At 50.3% G+C, this 16,808-nt stretch overlaps 1 protein-coding gene across 11 annotated transcripts; it reads left to right on the top strand.

The window, feature by feature from the left end:
* Nucleotides 1–15,480, top strand: Cd40 (CD40 molecule). Of its 11 annotated transcripts, none has more exons than XR_591833.3 (10): nucleotides 570–725; nucleotides 7,114–7,192; nucleotides 7,459–7,584; nucleotides 7,819–7,965; nucleotides 8,293–8,386; nucleotides 11,285–11,346; nucleotides 13,908–13,994; nucleotides 14,109–14,135; nucleotides 14,636–14,695; nucleotides 14,937–15,013. XR_591833.3 is itself a non-coding variant. In XM_006235511.4 (10 exons), exons 1-10 carry the CDS (start codon nucleotides 675–677, stop codon nucleotides 15,126–15,128), a joined length of 930 nt encoding a protein of 309 aa, XP_006235573.1. In that variant the 5' UTR covers nucleotides 570–674; the 3' UTR covers nucleotides 15,129–15,480. The 11 variants fall into 11 exon arrangements, 9 of the variants coding, with proteins under 9 accessions (XP_038960127.1, XP_008760685.1, XP_006235573.1 ...); XM_006235511.4 differs by having other exon boundaries at nucleotides 14,104–14,135; nucleotides 14,937–15,480; XM_008762463.4 differs by lacking the exon at nucleotides 11,285–11,346 and having other exon boundaries at nucleotides 569–725; nucleotides 14,937–15,480.
* The last annotated feature ends 1,328 nt before the right edge of the window (nucleotides 15,481–16,808 follow it).

Below are 16,808 nucleotides of genomic sequence, written 5' to 3' on the forward strand. Positions count from 1 at the left end.
GGCTGGTCCAGATGGTAAATGCCTGTCTCCAGACTCTGGATGGAGCCGGGATGGGATAGAAGTCCGTGGGGACACGTGAGTGGCACGCATGGATGAGAGGATGGGATGCTGCCCCTATTCGTGGGAATTTCCTTCTCAAGAAAGAGAAACTGAGTAGGGAACTCATTTCCTTGAATCGCCTCCTGGCCCTTCAACTGTGGTCTTTCCCGTTTTCTGAGTTTGCGGTGATGCTGGGGACTTCCTTAGACCTCTCTGGAGAGGCTTTCGGTTCTGCAGAGATTCCCGGGGGTATTGGGGTGGTGGGGAACCAAGAGCGTGGCGCTCCCATGTTCCTAAGTAATCCTTCTCCCCTCTGCTCCCTTGCAATCAAGAGAGTCTTTAGCCCTGCTGTAGGTGGCTTTTGAGGTCCTGGTGGAGTGGGGTGGAAAAAGGGCTCCTTTTGAGACCACTCCTCGTTCTGCCACCTTGGTGCCCATCCCTTAAACTCCTGTGGGCAATTAGACTCCCGGGAAGGTCCTGGGGAAATCCCTGCTCAGTGACTAGCCAAAGATCCACCGCGATTGGTTCCCGAAGACCCCGCCCCCTTCCTGGGCGGGACTCCTAGAAAGGACTCTGAAGTGACTTGTGGCCTCGTTGGGACCCCTGTGATCTGGCTGCTCTGATCTCGCTCTGCAATGCTGCCTTTGCCTCAGCTGTGCGCGCTCTGGGGCTGCTTGTTGACAGCGGTGAGTGGTTTCTGTTCTAACCTCCTAGGGGAGTTAGGTCTTTGAGAGTGAGAGATGGAAAGAGGCGACAAGACTTCGGAGATGAGCGATCTTCCTAGTTGATTTGGGAAAAGCGGGAAGCGGTGAATAGGATGGGCAAGATCTCTCGGGTCTTGACTAGAAAAAAAAATGAGGTAGACTACCCCACTTTCCGCCTAGAAGGTTGGGTTTCTGCTCCACACAGTCCACAGAGGGCGCTTAGGGAGGGCGTTCCTACACAGCGGTGCCCGGACTGCTTTATTTGATCCAAGCCTGGGCTCAGGAGCTGGCCACAGAGACTGGAAAGGGTTAGCAGACAGGAAAGCCTGGTTAGGGGAAGGGGCGGGTCTGGCCTGTTTCCTGTCACTTTCCCATTGTGGACAGATGTCTGCCACCAGTGGTTATCTTCTGCTTGCCAGTAAGGGCCACTTTCAACTAGAGAATCTTGTGGGAACAAGCCCCCAGGTACCTTTTCGGTAAGAAGTAATTTAATAACGACCATACCTGTATCCTAGTCAAGCCAATCTAGAGAAATCGCCAAGTTTGTGTCTCTGCCTCTTGAACTTAAGATAGTACAGGAGACACTGGGACAATAAGGAGGAAGGGGGGAGGATGCAGAGGAGGAGGGAGAGGAGGAGGAATAGCTTTAGAACCCAAGAAGAGAGAAAGAGACCAGACTGGGTTTCTCCAGGCACCAGAAGGGCTCAGACCCAGTCAAGCAATCAAGCACGTCTCGGGGATTTTCAGTCAGCACTCGATTCACTTTTGGTTTAAATGTGTTTCTGCAGTTCCTCATTCTGGAGTCTGGGAATCCCCTGATTACCTGAGTCTCATCCCCTCTCCTCTGTTGAGGCTCCCCTGGCTTTCTAGCACAGTAGATTCTTTTTGGTTGGAGACAGAGACTTGGGTTATTTCATGGGCTTTGAATTGTCTATGCAGGAAGTCGTCCTGTTTCAGGCCTGGTTTACTGCAGCTGGGATAGTCAGTGACCTAAGCGCATACTTGTCAATCCTCCAAGGTCGCCTATCCCGGGTTGGCCTCAAACTCCTGATCTAGTCGAGAATGACTTTTAGTTTTTCTTGTTTCTGTTCATGCGCGGGTTGTGTGTTTGCATGCATTTGTGTGGGAACACATGTGTGCTTGCATGTGGTGGCCTGAAGTTCATACTGTGAGTCATTCTTGGACACTCTCCCCCCCTTACTCATCGGGACAGGGTCTCGATCAAACCTAGAGCTCCCCATATGGTAAATCTCACTAGTCAGCCTGCACTGGGGATCCCCTGCTTCTGCTTCCTGAAGCTGGAGTTATTGGGGGGGGGCACTGCAAAGGCCTGGTGTTGCACATGTTTCTGGAGATCTGAATTCTGGCCCACACATTCACATGGCAAACACCTTACGAGCTCAGCCATCTCTCCTGTCCTTGAATCTCTGATCCGCCTGCCTCCACCTCCCCAGTGCTGGGACTACGGGCATGCACCACCATGCCCAGTTTTATGTGGCACTTACAATGGAACCTAGGCCTTCTTGTATGCTGGGCAGTCACTGTATCAACTGAGCTACATCCCCGGCCAGAGTAGACTCTGGCGTGTGGTCTGCCGAGGATTGATGTGGAGGTCGCCAACAGGAGAGGAACAAAAGTGAGAGACTCGCTTTCCTGGCTTTTACTTTTACCCTAAGCCAGTGGTTCTCAACCTGTGAGTCGTGACCCGGGGTGGAGTCTGAAGGACCCTTTCACAGAGGTCTTCTAATACTATCAGAAAACACCGATATTTGCATTATGGTCCAGGGCAGTAACAAAGTAACAATTATGAAGTAGCAATAAAAATAATTTTACAGTCCAGGGTCACCAGGACTTGAGGAACTGTGAAGGGCCACACCGTTAGCATGGTTGAGAAGCATTGCTCTAAGCAATGACTTTTAGGGAGACAGGATTCGGGAAGAGGGTGGAGTGCGTGAGAGAGAAGTGGATGAGGGCCTTTGGGAAGGATGGAGGAAGGAACAGGGGTGCGATGAAGGGGAGTCTGGACCACCTGAGAGCACAGTCTGCCCTCATAAGCCCCAATCTGGGCTCCAGGGAGGGGCTGGGCCCTGACAGAAATAACAGGTGCTCTTTACTGAGATCTTCCTGTGCATGGGGCTGTGAGCGAGACTGTGTATCGCCTTCATTTGAGTTCTCGCAACGTCTCTGTTACACAGATGACCAAACTGAGGCTCAGAAAGGGGAGGGGTTTTACCCAGTCTCTCGACGTCGATATGAATCTATGCCTGCCTGACTTCTGAGTTTGCCACTCACATGCAAGGGGTCTCCAAGCTGTGACCCTGAGACCTTTTGTGGGGGAAGGACCATTGCTTCAGGGCATGGAAGCTAGGGCTGACAAGCCATCAGAGGGAAGGTGTCTTTTTCAAAGATGCTATCGAGGATGTCCGCTGTTCTAGAAGGAGGGTAGGAAGTCTCCGGGAGTGCTTCCTGGGGATGATGCCCTGTAAGGGGCAGGCGCTGTCAGGGGCCTTTCATTAAGTGACTTACTGAGTGAGAGATCTCAATTTCCTGGATTCTGGACGGTCAGACAGTCACTAGGGTGCAGGACATCCAAGGAGACACCCAGCATCTATGTGTGTTGATTAAAGCTGCCATTTTTTCTGAGCACTGCCTTGGTAGGCTGCCAGGCCATGCGCCTGTGTTCTCTTGCAATCTCACAGTCTAACCTCCAGGGCAGGTGTTATAGTCCCATTTTAAAGGTGAGAACACAGGGCTGGCTAGAGAGATGGCTTAGTGGGTAAGAGCGCATGCTGGCTGCCAAATTCAGTTCTTAGTAGCCACATTATGCTGGTACATACATACAGCAACAAAAATAAAACAAATCTTTTTTGAATGTTGCGCTGTCTTCAAACACACCAGAAGAGGGCATCAGATCCCATTACAAATGGTTGTGAGCCACCATGGGGTTGGCTGGGAATTGAACTCAGGCCCTCTGGAAGAGCAGTCAGTACTCTTAACCGCTGAGCCATCTCTCCAGCCACAATAAAAACAAATCTTTAATGATGAGGAAACACAGCCTAAGAAGCAAAGTAATTAGTACGTGACACAGAGTGGATTGTCCTGTTCTCAATCGTGGGCCCCACACATTCCCTCGCCGTGGCTGGTTCTAAAATGTACCCTGGCTTTAAGGAGCACACATAGAAGCTGGAGGGGTAGCTTATGAGCATGCGCCACCCTTGCAGAGAACTGGAACCAGATTCCCAACACCCACATCCGGCAGCTCAGAACCACCGGCAGCTCTGGCTCCAAAGGCTACCTAATTCCCTCTCCTGAGGGTACCTACTCTCACACGTGCACACATCCACAGATTTACCTAAACTCGAGAATAAAATGAACCTTGTGGCTAGAGAGATGCTCAGAATGTTTGTTGCTCTGGGGGAGGACCCAGGTTCAGTTACCTGGCATCCGAATTTGGCTCACAACCATCCCTGACACTGGTTCCAGGGAATCCAGTGCCCTCTGCTGACCTTGAAGGGCACCAGGCATGCCTGGGGCATATTCACACCGCAGGCAAAACTCTTGGCCACGGAAAACAAATAAATCTAAAAACAGTTTTAAGGTCTTGAACGTCAAGGATAGGATCGTGGCTGAAGCGCTTGCCATGGAGGCCTGAGGAGCTGGGTTCATCCCCGGAATCCATGTGACTTAGTGTGGAGTTGCAGAAGCCCGAACTCCTAATGCTCCCTACTATGAGACAGGAAGGAGGTGGAAACACGAGGATCCCAGAAGTTTTCAGGCCAGCTAGCTGGGCATCTGCAACCAAAACAACAAAACAAACAAGGTGGGAGGTAATATTGACCAGTGTTGTATGCTTCAGTTGGGACAAGTGCAGGCTCCAAGTCACAAACGGGGCAGTGGGCATTGCGTGTCACACACACCAAAACATAGGCCCACTTTGTGGTCCTTAAAAAAGAAAACCTTTCACACTTTAAAAAAAAAGTGTAGTTTTCATCACATTTTTTATATATTATTGGTGTGCATGTACGCATGCGCACTAGAGTGCCACAGCGTGTGTGGAGGTCAGGGGAATATTTATGGAAGCCAGCTTTTTCTAGCATGTGGTTCTTAGGGACTGAACTCAGGCTTGGCAGCAAAAGCCTTTACCTGCTGAGCCATCTCTCCGGCACACCTCTCTCTCTGTGTCTCTGTCTCTCTCTGTCTCTTTCTGGTTTATTTGTTTGTATTTTTCTCTCTTCTTTTTTTAAGAAAAGATTTATTTAAGTATGTGAGTACACTGTCCCTCTCTTCAGACACACCAGAAGACAGCATCAGATCCCAGTCCAGATGGTTGTGAGTCACCATGTGGTTGCTGGGAATTGAACTTGGGACCTCCAGAACAGCAGTCAGTGCTCTTAACCACTGAGCCATCACTCCAGCCCTGTTTGTATTTTTCAAGACAAGGTTTCTCTGTGTAGCCTTGGCTGTCCTAGAACTTGGTCTGTAAACCAGGCTGGCCTCAATCTCAGAGCTCCACCTGTCCCTACCTCCCGAGTGCTGGGATTACAGGTTTGCACCACCACTGCCCAGCAGACTATTTCTAAAAGTGTTTCGCCTCTGCTCTTTGATTTCTCTTTGAGGAGAAATCCTGAAAGGCTTCCCTGTGGAGGTGTTGCTGCTTTGGAAGGAAAGGCATCCTGGCAGCCAGGGTCCAAGGAATATCACAAAGTCACAGAGCACAACAAATCTCACACGAGAGATTTACTGGGGGAGAAACAAGAGAACGGCTGCCTCTGCTCAGGGGAGAAGCAATAGAGAACTGAACAGCAGGCAGGCTTATGTAGGGCGTCCTGGGGGAGTTCTCCAGCATGGAGATCTCCAGCATGGAGATCTCCAGGGTGGGAACTGGTGAGATTTCATGCTCAGGGACTGGTGGGTTTTCACATTTTTTTTTCAAACTAGGAAGTGGGCTCAGACCTGTCCCCCTACAATCTCATTGTCTTTGTTCCTTAAAAAAATATTATTTCGTTGTTATTTCATGTGAATTGGTGTTTTGCCCTGCCTGTCTGTCTGTGTGAGGGTGTCAGCTCCCCTGGATCTGGAGCTACAGATAGTTGTGAGCTGCCATGTGAATGCTGGGAATTGAACCTGGGTCCTCTGAAAGAGTAACCAGTGCTCTTAACCATTGAGCCACCTCTCCAGCTCCTACCAATCCTTTTCTTACTCATTTAAAAAATGACACTTATTTATTTATTTTATTTATTTATTTATTTATTTATTTATTTATTTATTTATGCGCACGCGCACACACACACACACGCACGCACACACGCACACACGCACACACGAGGTTAGACGCTAACTTTTGAGAGTTGGTTCTTTCCTTCTATTATGTGGTTTCTGGGGACTGAACTCCAGCTCTCAGATTTGGCAGCTTGACTGGCTGAGCTGTCTTGCTTCTTAGGTCTTCAAGGAGCAAGTCTCTGGAGCTAGATCAGAGTTAATGCCTTCCCCCCCCCCCCCGCCCCCACCTCTCTCTCTCTTTCTTTTGAGACCAGTTTTGTCTGTGTAGCTTTGGCTGTCCTGGAACTCACTCTGTAGGCCAAGCTGGACTCACAGAGATCCACCTGCCTCTGCCTCCTGAGTGCTGGGATTAGAGGCTTTCATCACCACGCTTGCTAGTTAATGCCTTTGAAAGACTTGCTAACCCCACCCCCGACCCCCCCCCACCCTTAAAAGTAAAATCAAGAGTAGACAGAGTCAAGGATCTCAGCAAGGAAAGCTATGAGCCGAGGCTTCAGAACCCTGTGAGGAATCTCTTGAGTGTATTTTTAGGGTTTCTTTTAATTTATAGGAAGTGATACTGGCTGTTCTCTTGAGGCAACAGTAGAAGAGTTACAGTTACAAGAAGTGTGTTTAAATTAGCAAGAAGCAGCTCATAGCATGGGTGGTACCCGGATGTTGTAGAAACAAGTGTTGAGAGTGACCTGTTGAATGCGTTGAATCCTGTCCCTGTGAGACTCTGTTCAGTGTTGCCCTCAGTGGAGTGATTCTTATCCTTCTGGTGGTGGGGAGCTGGGGACAGAAACCAGGAGAAGGACTGAGGCCAGCTTGAGCCAGCAGCCTCGGGGCTCTGGAGGAAGAACTGGAGTTCTCCCTTCCTGGTTGGTCTTTGGGAGCACTGAAGAGTCGTGCGCATCTGTTCGGATTAGAGGGTTCTGAGTTCTTGCTTTGTGAGATGGCAGGAAGACTCTATTTGGCAACCGAGTAAAGAAACCTAATAGACCTCATACTGTGGGGGCTCTCTTTTCTGCTTCGGATTTCCACATCTGCTGCAGCCCGTGTCTTGGCTAACTTTCAATGTGCCTGACAACGATCCCACTTCCGTTTTTAGGTCCATCTAGGACAGTGTGTTACGTGCAGTGACAAACAGTACCTCCAAGGTGGCGAGTGCTGCGATTTGTGCCAGCCGGGTGAGATGCTAGCCCTCCTGCCCTGTACCAAACCCTTTCCCTCTCATTTTGCGGGATACAGACCGCTTTGCTGGTGGACCCTTCCTTGATGCCAGAATGCCCCAGGCTTTCCCATTTCTTTCATCTCCCTTGCTCACGTAGGGTCCGAGATGTTCGTCCATTCCCAAGCTCCGATCCCTCCCCCAAGCCCTGGCTCCCCGGGGTTGTGACACAGTCTGAGTCCCAGGGTTGGCCCAACCTGCCTCATATTCTCTTGTTTTTTTCAGGAAACCGACTAGTTAGCCACTGCACAGCTCTTGAGAAGACCCAATGCCAACCGTGCGACTCAGGCGAATTCTCAGCTCACTGGAACAGGGAGATCCGCTGCCACCAGCACCGACACTGCGAACTCAGTGCGTGGGGCTGCCGGGATGGGGGACTTGAGAACCGGGTTGGTATTCTTAATGCTGAAATCGCTCTGACGTTAGTGGCCAGGGTCTGTCCTGGTGAGTCGGGGTCTGGGTGGAAGGAGTTAGTTGATCGACATCTGTGCTAGGAAGAGTCAGAAAACCATCAGGTGATGTGAGGAGGGAGGTCCTTATTGTGACCCAGCGGGTTCTCCCATTTTCCTTCTCATCTCCGCTCAGATCAAGGGCTTCAGGTTAAGAAGGAGGGCACCGCGGTTTCAGACACTGTTTGTACCTGCAAGGAAGGGCAGCACTGCGCCAGCAAGGAGTGCGAGACGTGCGCTCAGCACACGCCCTGTGGCCCTGGCTTTGGAGTCGTGCAGATGGGTAAGTGGCCCGGCCGTCCGGGGAGACAGTCAGCTCTGTGGTTGGCAGGGAAGAGCTGGGGGTGAGCTGTGGGCTTTTGGCCTTCAGAAGCTGAGGGCAGAGAAATTCCCACCAGGGCTGGCATCTTCCCTCCAGAGGGCATGGGCTCTTCTGCATTCTGACCTTAGCTCTGGGCAGCTTCCTGCTGAGTTGTGGCCTTCAGGGGCTGCACTGGGGTAAGGAGCTGAGGGCAGGCGCGGTGCCCTGCCCTGCTTGTCTACTGGCTCCCTTGGGAGTCAGACGCTGTGGCCCAGATGTCTGCTGATGTGTCCTCTCACATCCTGCCAGCCACTGAGACTACTGATACTGTCTGCCAACCCTGCCCGGTCGGATTCTTCTCCAATGGGTCATCACTTTTTGAAAAGTGTCATCCATGGACAAGGTATAAGGGCTGCCTCTCCCTAACCAATAGTAGGGTGGGTCCTGTCTCAGTCTCTTTAACCACCTGCTGTTCAGTCCCTGACACCCCCCCACCCCATACCCCAATAGCCTCACTTGTGAATGTGACCTTGTGGCTGGCCTAAGGGACACTTTGTGCAGTTTTTCTAGCCTGCTTTCACTTAGTTAATGGAGCCTGTTGATCTCCATATCTTCTTGAAGTCTCTCTTCTTAAGGCATCATGACATCCCTTTCTCCCCTTTTTAGTTCACTTTCTTGGTGGGTATGTGTGTGTGCATGTGTGTGCGTATGTGCATGCATGTGTGCATCCATGTATTTGCATGTATATGAATGTGTGTGCATGCATGTGTGCACATGCATGTGTATATGTGTGTGCATGCATGCGTGCACATGCATGTGTATATGTGTGTGCATGCATGTGTGCACATGCATGTGTATATGTGTGCATGCATGTGTGCACATGCATGTGTATATGTGTGTGCATGCATGTGTGTACGCATGCATGTGTGTGTGTGTGCGCATGTGTGTGTGTGCATATGTCAGCTATCAACTTGGTATGTTGCATCTCAGGTACTATCCCCCCTCTTTTTTTAAGAGAGTCCCAGCACTGGGATTACAACCACTTGCCACCAAGCCTGGATTTTTTTTTTATTGTGGGTTCTAGGGCTTGAACTCGGGGCCCTCGGGTTCACAGTGCTTTCCTGACTGAGTTACCAATGTCCCCAGCCCTTCTGGACTCTTACTTGTGTTTGTCAGGCTTTGTCTGTGTTCTCTAACCACTTCTTTCCACCTCTCCTTGGCTGTCTTGTCTATATCTCTAGCTCCATCTTCCCCTGGATCCGTTGTTTGGTCCCCAGATAGTTAATTTAAGTTCCATTGCTAAATGTAATGGGTCACCAGCACCTCAGACTCTATACATCCAGAATGGGCCCCTAGCCAAGCCCTGAACCCCAAGTGACAGACAGGTTCTGGCTCCAGGCAGTCACACAGTGGGCTGCCCACCCTTGCCTTCACCTCCAGTCAATCAGGCCTGTTACATCTGGTGTGAATGCCTTGGGGATCCACCTCCTTACGCTCCAAAGTGGTCACGGGAGTCTGTGCCTCCTCACCGTGGTGTGGTGATGACCCTGTCTCCTCATAGACTCCCTGCCTTTGGTGTCCCTTGTCTGCTTCTGCACCGTGCTGCCATTGTGAGCTTCCGGAACCCCTTTTGGATCACAGCACTTCATGATTTAAAGCACATCATGGCTTTCTGCTGCCTTTGGGAGGAAGCCCAGACTCCTTGGAATGGGGCTAGGCCTTCCAGCTACATTTCCTGTCTTCCCCCACACCTTGCACCCTACACTCACACCCCTGGGCACACTGTTTACTCTTTTGCTTCGAAGTCTCCTGTTCGGGAGAAAACTTAAACACATGCCACGTTCCTTTTTTTACATTTCACATATAATTTTTTCTTAATGTGCAAACCTGTTCCCTCAGGCTGTTTCCTCACTACTCCTTCAGAGAGAGGGGGGGGGAGGGCAGAGACAGAGAGACAGAGAGAGGCAGAGACACAGAGAGACAGAGAGACAGAGATGGGGAGGGAGTGGTGAAGAGGGGGAGACAGAGGAATAGAGAGACTCTGCTAATAAATTGATACACCCCTCCCCTGCTGACAGACAGACAGACAGACAGACAGACACACACACACACACACACACACACACACACACACAGGCACACAGGCACACAGGCACTGGTCTCTCTGTTTGGAATAGTGCCTCCTTGCGGCTTGCACTCATAGTCCTCACTGGTAGGTCTGGCTTACCACAGAGGCTCCTGTCCTGGGTCAAATGTGCATCTACCACACTCACTGCCCCACTTAGCTGGTGTGTGTTGCTGTTTCAACCTTTGTACCTCTTGGGGGACCCTTCTGATCTTCTCTGGGGATCCCGGCTTCTTATGGGGATTTCAGATGCCTCTACTCTCAGGAGGCTTCAGCCGATTTGTAAACCGATGAGTGCCTTTCTCATACAGGGCTAGAGCACGTGCTTTCTCTGAAGCCTCTCTTTCACCACATCCCGTTTTTCCTTTGCCATGTCCCTCTTCATCCAGCCCTCCCAGGACCACCCATCCCCATCCACACCTCACATCTCCACTCCTGTTCTGCCTCTGACTGCCCACTCTGCTGCAATGTCTCCTTCAGACTGGGAGCAGGTCCTCTCACTAGTTAGGTCATCTGGCTAAGTGCCAAGGACACTCTCTAGCTGCCTGCAGTTGCCCTGCCCGGAGCTGCTCACCACCACACATGGCACCATGTGACTTCTCTCCTGTCACACTGTTCCTGCTTAGCCGGGTCCAACTTACCCATCCTTCAATGCCTTGTGATCTTCCTTTCACAGAGGTCTTCCCAGAAGACCCTGAAACCAGAGCTTCTTAATGGGGACCAGTTTTGCTCTCTGTGGGGGCATTGGCCACATCTGGTCATCTTCCTGATGCTGTACTTGGTGAGGGGGCTGTTTCTGGCATGTACTTAGTGGAGGCAAAGGCTCTGTTAAATGTTCTGTGTAGGAGATTTCCCAGGTGCCAAGGTTGAGAAGCCCCACCTTAGACCACCCCAACCCCTCCTGTTCCTACCACCTACACTCCTGGCTATCTGCATTTCAATATGGCCGTAACCTTTCCTTTCTGTGGGCTTCTGTTCTTCCCCTTCCCTTAATGACTGTCGTGGGATGTCGCTATAATCACATGCTCAGTGAACAAGGACTTGCAGCTGGCTGGGTGACTCCCCTGGGCTTGGAAGTCTTATGGTGGGGAGCCCTGTTTCTCTTTCTCTCTCTTCTCCCTTCTCTGCCTGTGTGTGAGTGCATGCACATACATGTGTACACATGTGTCTGTGCAGCTGTGAAGATCAGAAGCTGATGGTCCTACGGGAAGGAACAAGTCAGACTGATACCCTCTGTGGTAAGTCCAGGGGAGAATGGGTCTTGCCAAGTGTTTGGGAAGCAGGGAACTGAGGAGAGACTGAGGCATGCAGGAACACTGACTTGGGTAGGAGTGAGAACAAGATGCAGTTTGGGGTATAGTACCTTAGCTCCTGTCTTGGGTCATATCCCTTGTTTGAGCCTCAGTTTCTTCAACTATAAAATGGGTTGACAGCACCTCCTTCCTTCCTCCCTTCCTCCCTTCCTCCCTCCCTCCCTTCCTTCCTTCCTTCCTTCCTTCCTTCCTTCCTTCCTTCCTTCCTTCTTCCTGTTGTGTAAGTGCCTGACATGGAATTTTGCAGTTTGGAAACTGCTGCCCCTCCCTTGAGGTTCAGGTACATTGTGACAGTGTCGTCTGCTGACCTCAGTTTAGATGCTAGGGTGTGATGCTCAACCAGTCCCCATGGATCATCACAAACTCAGATAACAGAAACCAGGCCATCACTGAATGAATGAAGGCAGAGAAGGGTAAGAGAGCTAGGTCTGGTGAGCCGGCCTGTCAGGCTGAGGCAAGAGCTTGGTAAGTTCAAGGCTAGCCTGGGCAACTTAGGAAGATACTGTTCCAACACAGAAAATCTCGTTATAAAAAGAAGGCTGCTGAGATGACTCAACAAGTTAAGCTCTTGCCTGATGGCCCAGCTTCCATCCCCAGAGTCCATGTAAATGTGGAAGGAGAGAACCAGCTCCTAAAAGTTGTCCTCTGACCTCTGCATGTACAGCATAGCACACATATCATGTACACGCACACACAATAATAATAATAATAATAATAATAATAATAATAATAATAAATTAAAGTTTAAACATGTTTCTAGGGCTGGAGAGGTGGCACTTGCTCCTCTTACAGAGGACCTGGGTTCAGTTCCCAGCACCCACACCAGGCAGTGTACAACTGTTCATGACTAGCTCCTGGGGATCTGATGTTTCTGCTGGTACCAGGCACACACACAGTGCACATACATACCTCTAGGCACTTTCAGATATACATAGATACAAATAAATACAAATTTAAAAACTTATCAAAAAAGTAAGAAGAGAGCGAGGGGGTTGGGGATTTAGCTCAGTGGTAGAGCGCTTGCCTAGGAAGCGCAAGGCCCTGGGTTCGGTCCCCAGCTCCGAAAAAAAGAAAAAAAAAAAAAAAGAAGACATCAAGAAGGGACAGTAAACAAGAGAAAACAACATTTTGAGATGATGCTAGAAAAAAAGCAAAAACATATTTTAAAAAAACCCGTGGTTCACAACATAGCAAACTTTTAAATTAAGTAGGAGTTGACCTGTCCAGACGCATGACCTTGCCTACCTCCTTCATCCTAACCTTGGCCCTGCTTCCGATACGAGTTTATTTAAAAGCCAGGTAGCCACCCATGGGCCTGTGCTTGTGTCACTGGTGTCTGCCTCCTGACCTATGAGCTAGGTGGAGTAGTATAGGCATGAGAACCCCAAGTTCAAGACCAGCCTAAACCACTTAGAGAGACCCTGTCTCAAAGAGGACTTACCTTTATGACTCTGTGTGTGTGTGTGTGTGTGTGTGTTTGCACCCTTTGCCTCTGAGACCAGCTGCCATTTATTTGGTTTTTTCATTTGTTACTTAGAATAGCAGTGAAGACATAAGAGATACTTTATTTCTCTCCTCCATCCTTTTTTTTTTTTTCCGGAGCTGGGGACCGAACCCAGGGCCTTGCGCTTCCTAGGTAAGCGCTCTACCACTGAGCTAAATCCCCAGCCCCTCCTCCATCCTTTGCAGCAGATGTAACAATTCAGGCGCAGAGCTGCACAACCCAGTGTGGGGGAAGGGTGAAACAGGCAGGCAGGAGGTGTCCCGTCACCACACAGCTGATGAAAGCCAGATGGGGAGTTAGCTAACTGGGGGCTTATCATCCCAACTGCACTCTTCCAGGGCTAGAGAGACAGCTCAGAGGGTAGGAGTGTTTACTGTGCAAGCATGAGTGAGGCATGACCACACCACATGTCACTGTGACCTTAATACTATGTCCTGGCACTAGAAGGAGAATTGTAGTTTGTTGCATCACAGACTAGCTCCAGGCTCAGTGAGAGACTCTGTCTGGGTGAAATATGGTGGAGCAGGAAACCCTCATCTTCCTCTGACCTCTGCATATATGCACAGGTGCACACACCTGAACACGACTAGGCTCACATACACCATAACCCCACCCCCAAAGATGGACTCTCTCAATGGATAAACATTGGCGAGTACCATAAAGTATTTTAAAAGTTCCCATAGTGGCCACATTATCCACAATGCTACTGCTCAAAAGCTCTGATATCAGGAGGCCTGAATTTTGGGAGGATAGAGCTGCTTTGGGCAGCACATGCCAGTGGGAGCACCCACCAGTGGGAGCACCCACCAGTGGGAGCACCTACCTGTGGGAGCACCCACCAGTGGGAGTATCTGCCAGTGGGAGCACCTACCTGTGGGAGTATCTGCCAGTGGGAGCACCTACCTGTGGGAGTATCTGCTAGTGGGAGCACCTACCTGTGGGAGCACCCACCAGTGGGAGCACTCGACGTCTGTCTCTCCAGGTTTCCAGCCCCGGATGCGAGCCCTGCTGGTCATTCCCGTCGTGATGGTCATCCTCATCACCATCTTTGTGGTTTTTCTCTATATCAGTGAGTACTCAGGAGGGGGAAGTGAGGGAGGATTCAGCTCTGCAGAACAGAGGCAGTGATTAATCTTGACTCGACCTCCCCATGTCCCACCCCTTCTTCTTCTCACTAGAAAAGGTGGTCAAGAAACCAAAGGACAATGAGGTAAGCCATCCCTGAGGAAGAGAAGCTGAAAGAGTGATTGGTGGGCAGGTAGGGAGGCAAATGGTGCAGGGAGACAGACTATTACTCCGTGAGCGAAGAGCTTGTATTGGATCCTCAGTGCGGATCCAATATCCATGGAAAAGGCCTCTCATGCCAACGCTGTGGCGGGGAAGTGGACACACAGATTTCTGGAGCTTGCTAGTCAGCCACTGGCTACTCCAGTTTCCAAGAGAAACCCTGACTCAGAAAATAAGGGTTGAAAGTGCAAGAAGACACAGGATATTGACCTCTGGCCTCCAATAGTGCGTACATGGGAGTGTGGACCCTCTACCCCTTGCAATACGCCCAGTACCACATTCCGCATGCGCATGCGCACACATGCACAAACAGGTTCAGGGTCTGTCCCTGGAGCACGTAGGGTGACAGTGGGCTACTCTCACCCCCACCCAACCCTGCTTCCAGTCCTCATCCCTTCCTCCTACCCAATCGTTTCCCCCTAGGGCGGAGCTGGGCGCCGGCAGAGTAACCCAGGCTGTGCTTTCCCCAGCATTGAATGCGGGGTAAGTCCCGCCTTCAGGGACCAGTAGGTGGAACCAGAGGGGCAGCCTCTCCTCCGCTGCCCGGCAGTGGCTCTGGAAATTTCCTGCCAAATTTCATGTGTCCAGCAGGGGGCAGGAGGCATCCAGGAAATCAGCTTTGATACCCCCATCCTCCCACCCCAGTGGAAGGGATTCTACTCTTCAGAGGCAGGATGGCTCTGTGGCTAGAGGTGACCTTGGATCTCATACTTTGGCTCTCCAGGTCTTACCCCCTGAGGCTCGAGGACAAGATCCTGTGGAGATAGAAGATTATCCCGGTCACAACACTGCTGCTCCAGTGCAGGAGACGTTGCATGGGTGTCAGCCTGTTGCACAGGAGGATGGTAAAGAGAGTCGCATCTCAGTGCAGGAGCGGCAGGTGACAGGCAGCATGGCCTTGAAGCCCCTGGTCTGAGCCCTGGAACTGTTTTGGAGGTGATGGTTCCGGAGCAGGGGCCTGGCTCTGACAGCCGCTGACTTTTGAAGTTTGAGAGGAGCCAAGGCAGAGCCCGGTGCAGCTAACTTTCGTGCCTGCCCCTGTCATCTCTCGACTTGCTTTTTAAAGATGGAGGAAAAGCTTTGGCGTCAGGGGTCCGCAGTAATATCTACAGAGTGCAGCAATGCAGGCCCAGAGATGTCTTGCTGCGGTTTTCACTGTAAGGAGTCGTGGACACGGGAGTCCATGACTTGTGGCTTGTGCTGCTAGAAGGCACCTGGTTGCCCAGCAGCCGGGGACTGGCTAAATAAATCTGTAATTATTTATACAACGGGGGTCTCAGAAACACTAGCAGGTGGGGCAGAAAAGAGGAAGTGGAATGATGGGTAGAGAAACAGCTTTTTAAATCACATTCCGGGCTGGAGAGCTGGCTCAGCAGTTAAGAGCACTGACTGCTCTTCCAGAGGTCCTGAGTTCAATTCCCACCAGCCACATGGTGGCTCACGACCATCTGTAATGGGATCGGATGCCCTTCTCTGGTGTGTCAAGTGACAGTGTACTCACATACATAAAATAAATAAATCTTAAAAAAACAACAATAACACACACACACACACACACACACACACACACACACTCTAAGGCAGGTGAGATGGCTTTTGTGGATAAGAGACCTTGCCGCCAAAGCTTACTGTCTTGAGGGCTGTCATTTGACCTCTATGTGTGCTCTGTGGTACATGTATGTGCACATATCTTAAGACGGATGTGATAGTGTACTGTAGAAATTATTTAATCCTGACCGGGGGTTTCTACCACTTAGTTTGTGGATGAAAGACACACACACAACCTTTATATTTCTAATAAGCCTTAAATAGCACAAGAGCTGGGCAGATACCTACCCTCTGTGCTCTAAGAATTTACTTCCCTAGCAATAACCCTGAGTTACTACTTATCATGTTCTCGTAAACTCACCTAATCCACGGTGGCTTCTCTCTCCTCCATTCACCTTCTTCTCCCTCTTGGTTCTCTTCCAACCCCAAGCCTGGGAATCCTAAACCCCGCCTATGTCTCTTCTTCCCAGATATTGGCTGTTGGCATCTTTATTTACTAATCAGAAATAATTTGAGGGTCCGGTCAGTTTGGGGGTTCTACAGTATGGACTCCAGGTCTTAGGGATCTACACTTAGCATTACAATACACAGCAAGATCAAACCTCAACAGATGTACAACGGTAACCCTAGTATTCAGAAGGAGGAGGGGAAAGAAGAGGAGGAAGAGGAGGAGGAAGAGGAAGAGGGAGAGGAGGAGGAGGAGGAAGAGGAGGAGGAAGAAGGAGCAGGAGGCTAGACTTGGATATATAGTGAATTCAAGGTCAGCCTGGGTTCCATGATACTGTCTTAAAAACAAACATTAGGGGCTGGGGATTTAGCTCAGTGGTAGAGCGCTTACCTAGGAAGCGCAAGGCCCTGGGTTCGGTCCCCAGCTCCGAAAAAAAAAGAACCAAAAAAAAAACAAAAAAAAAAAACAAAAAAAACCAAACATTAAATATCAACAACTTCTCCCAGCAACACAAAGTCACACACCCTTCAAACAATTTTTATATACGTCCTGACAGTATGTAAGCGGACTACACAATTGTATTTGAACACAGTATATATA

This window comes from Rattus norvegicus, chromosome 3, assembly GCF_036323735.1.
Source record: "Rattus norvegicus strain BN/NHsdMcwi chromosome 3, GRCr8, whole genome shotgun sequence".
Classification (NCBI taxonomy): Eukaryota; Metazoa; Chordata; class Mammalia; order Rodentia; family Muridae; genus Rattus; species Rattus norvegicus.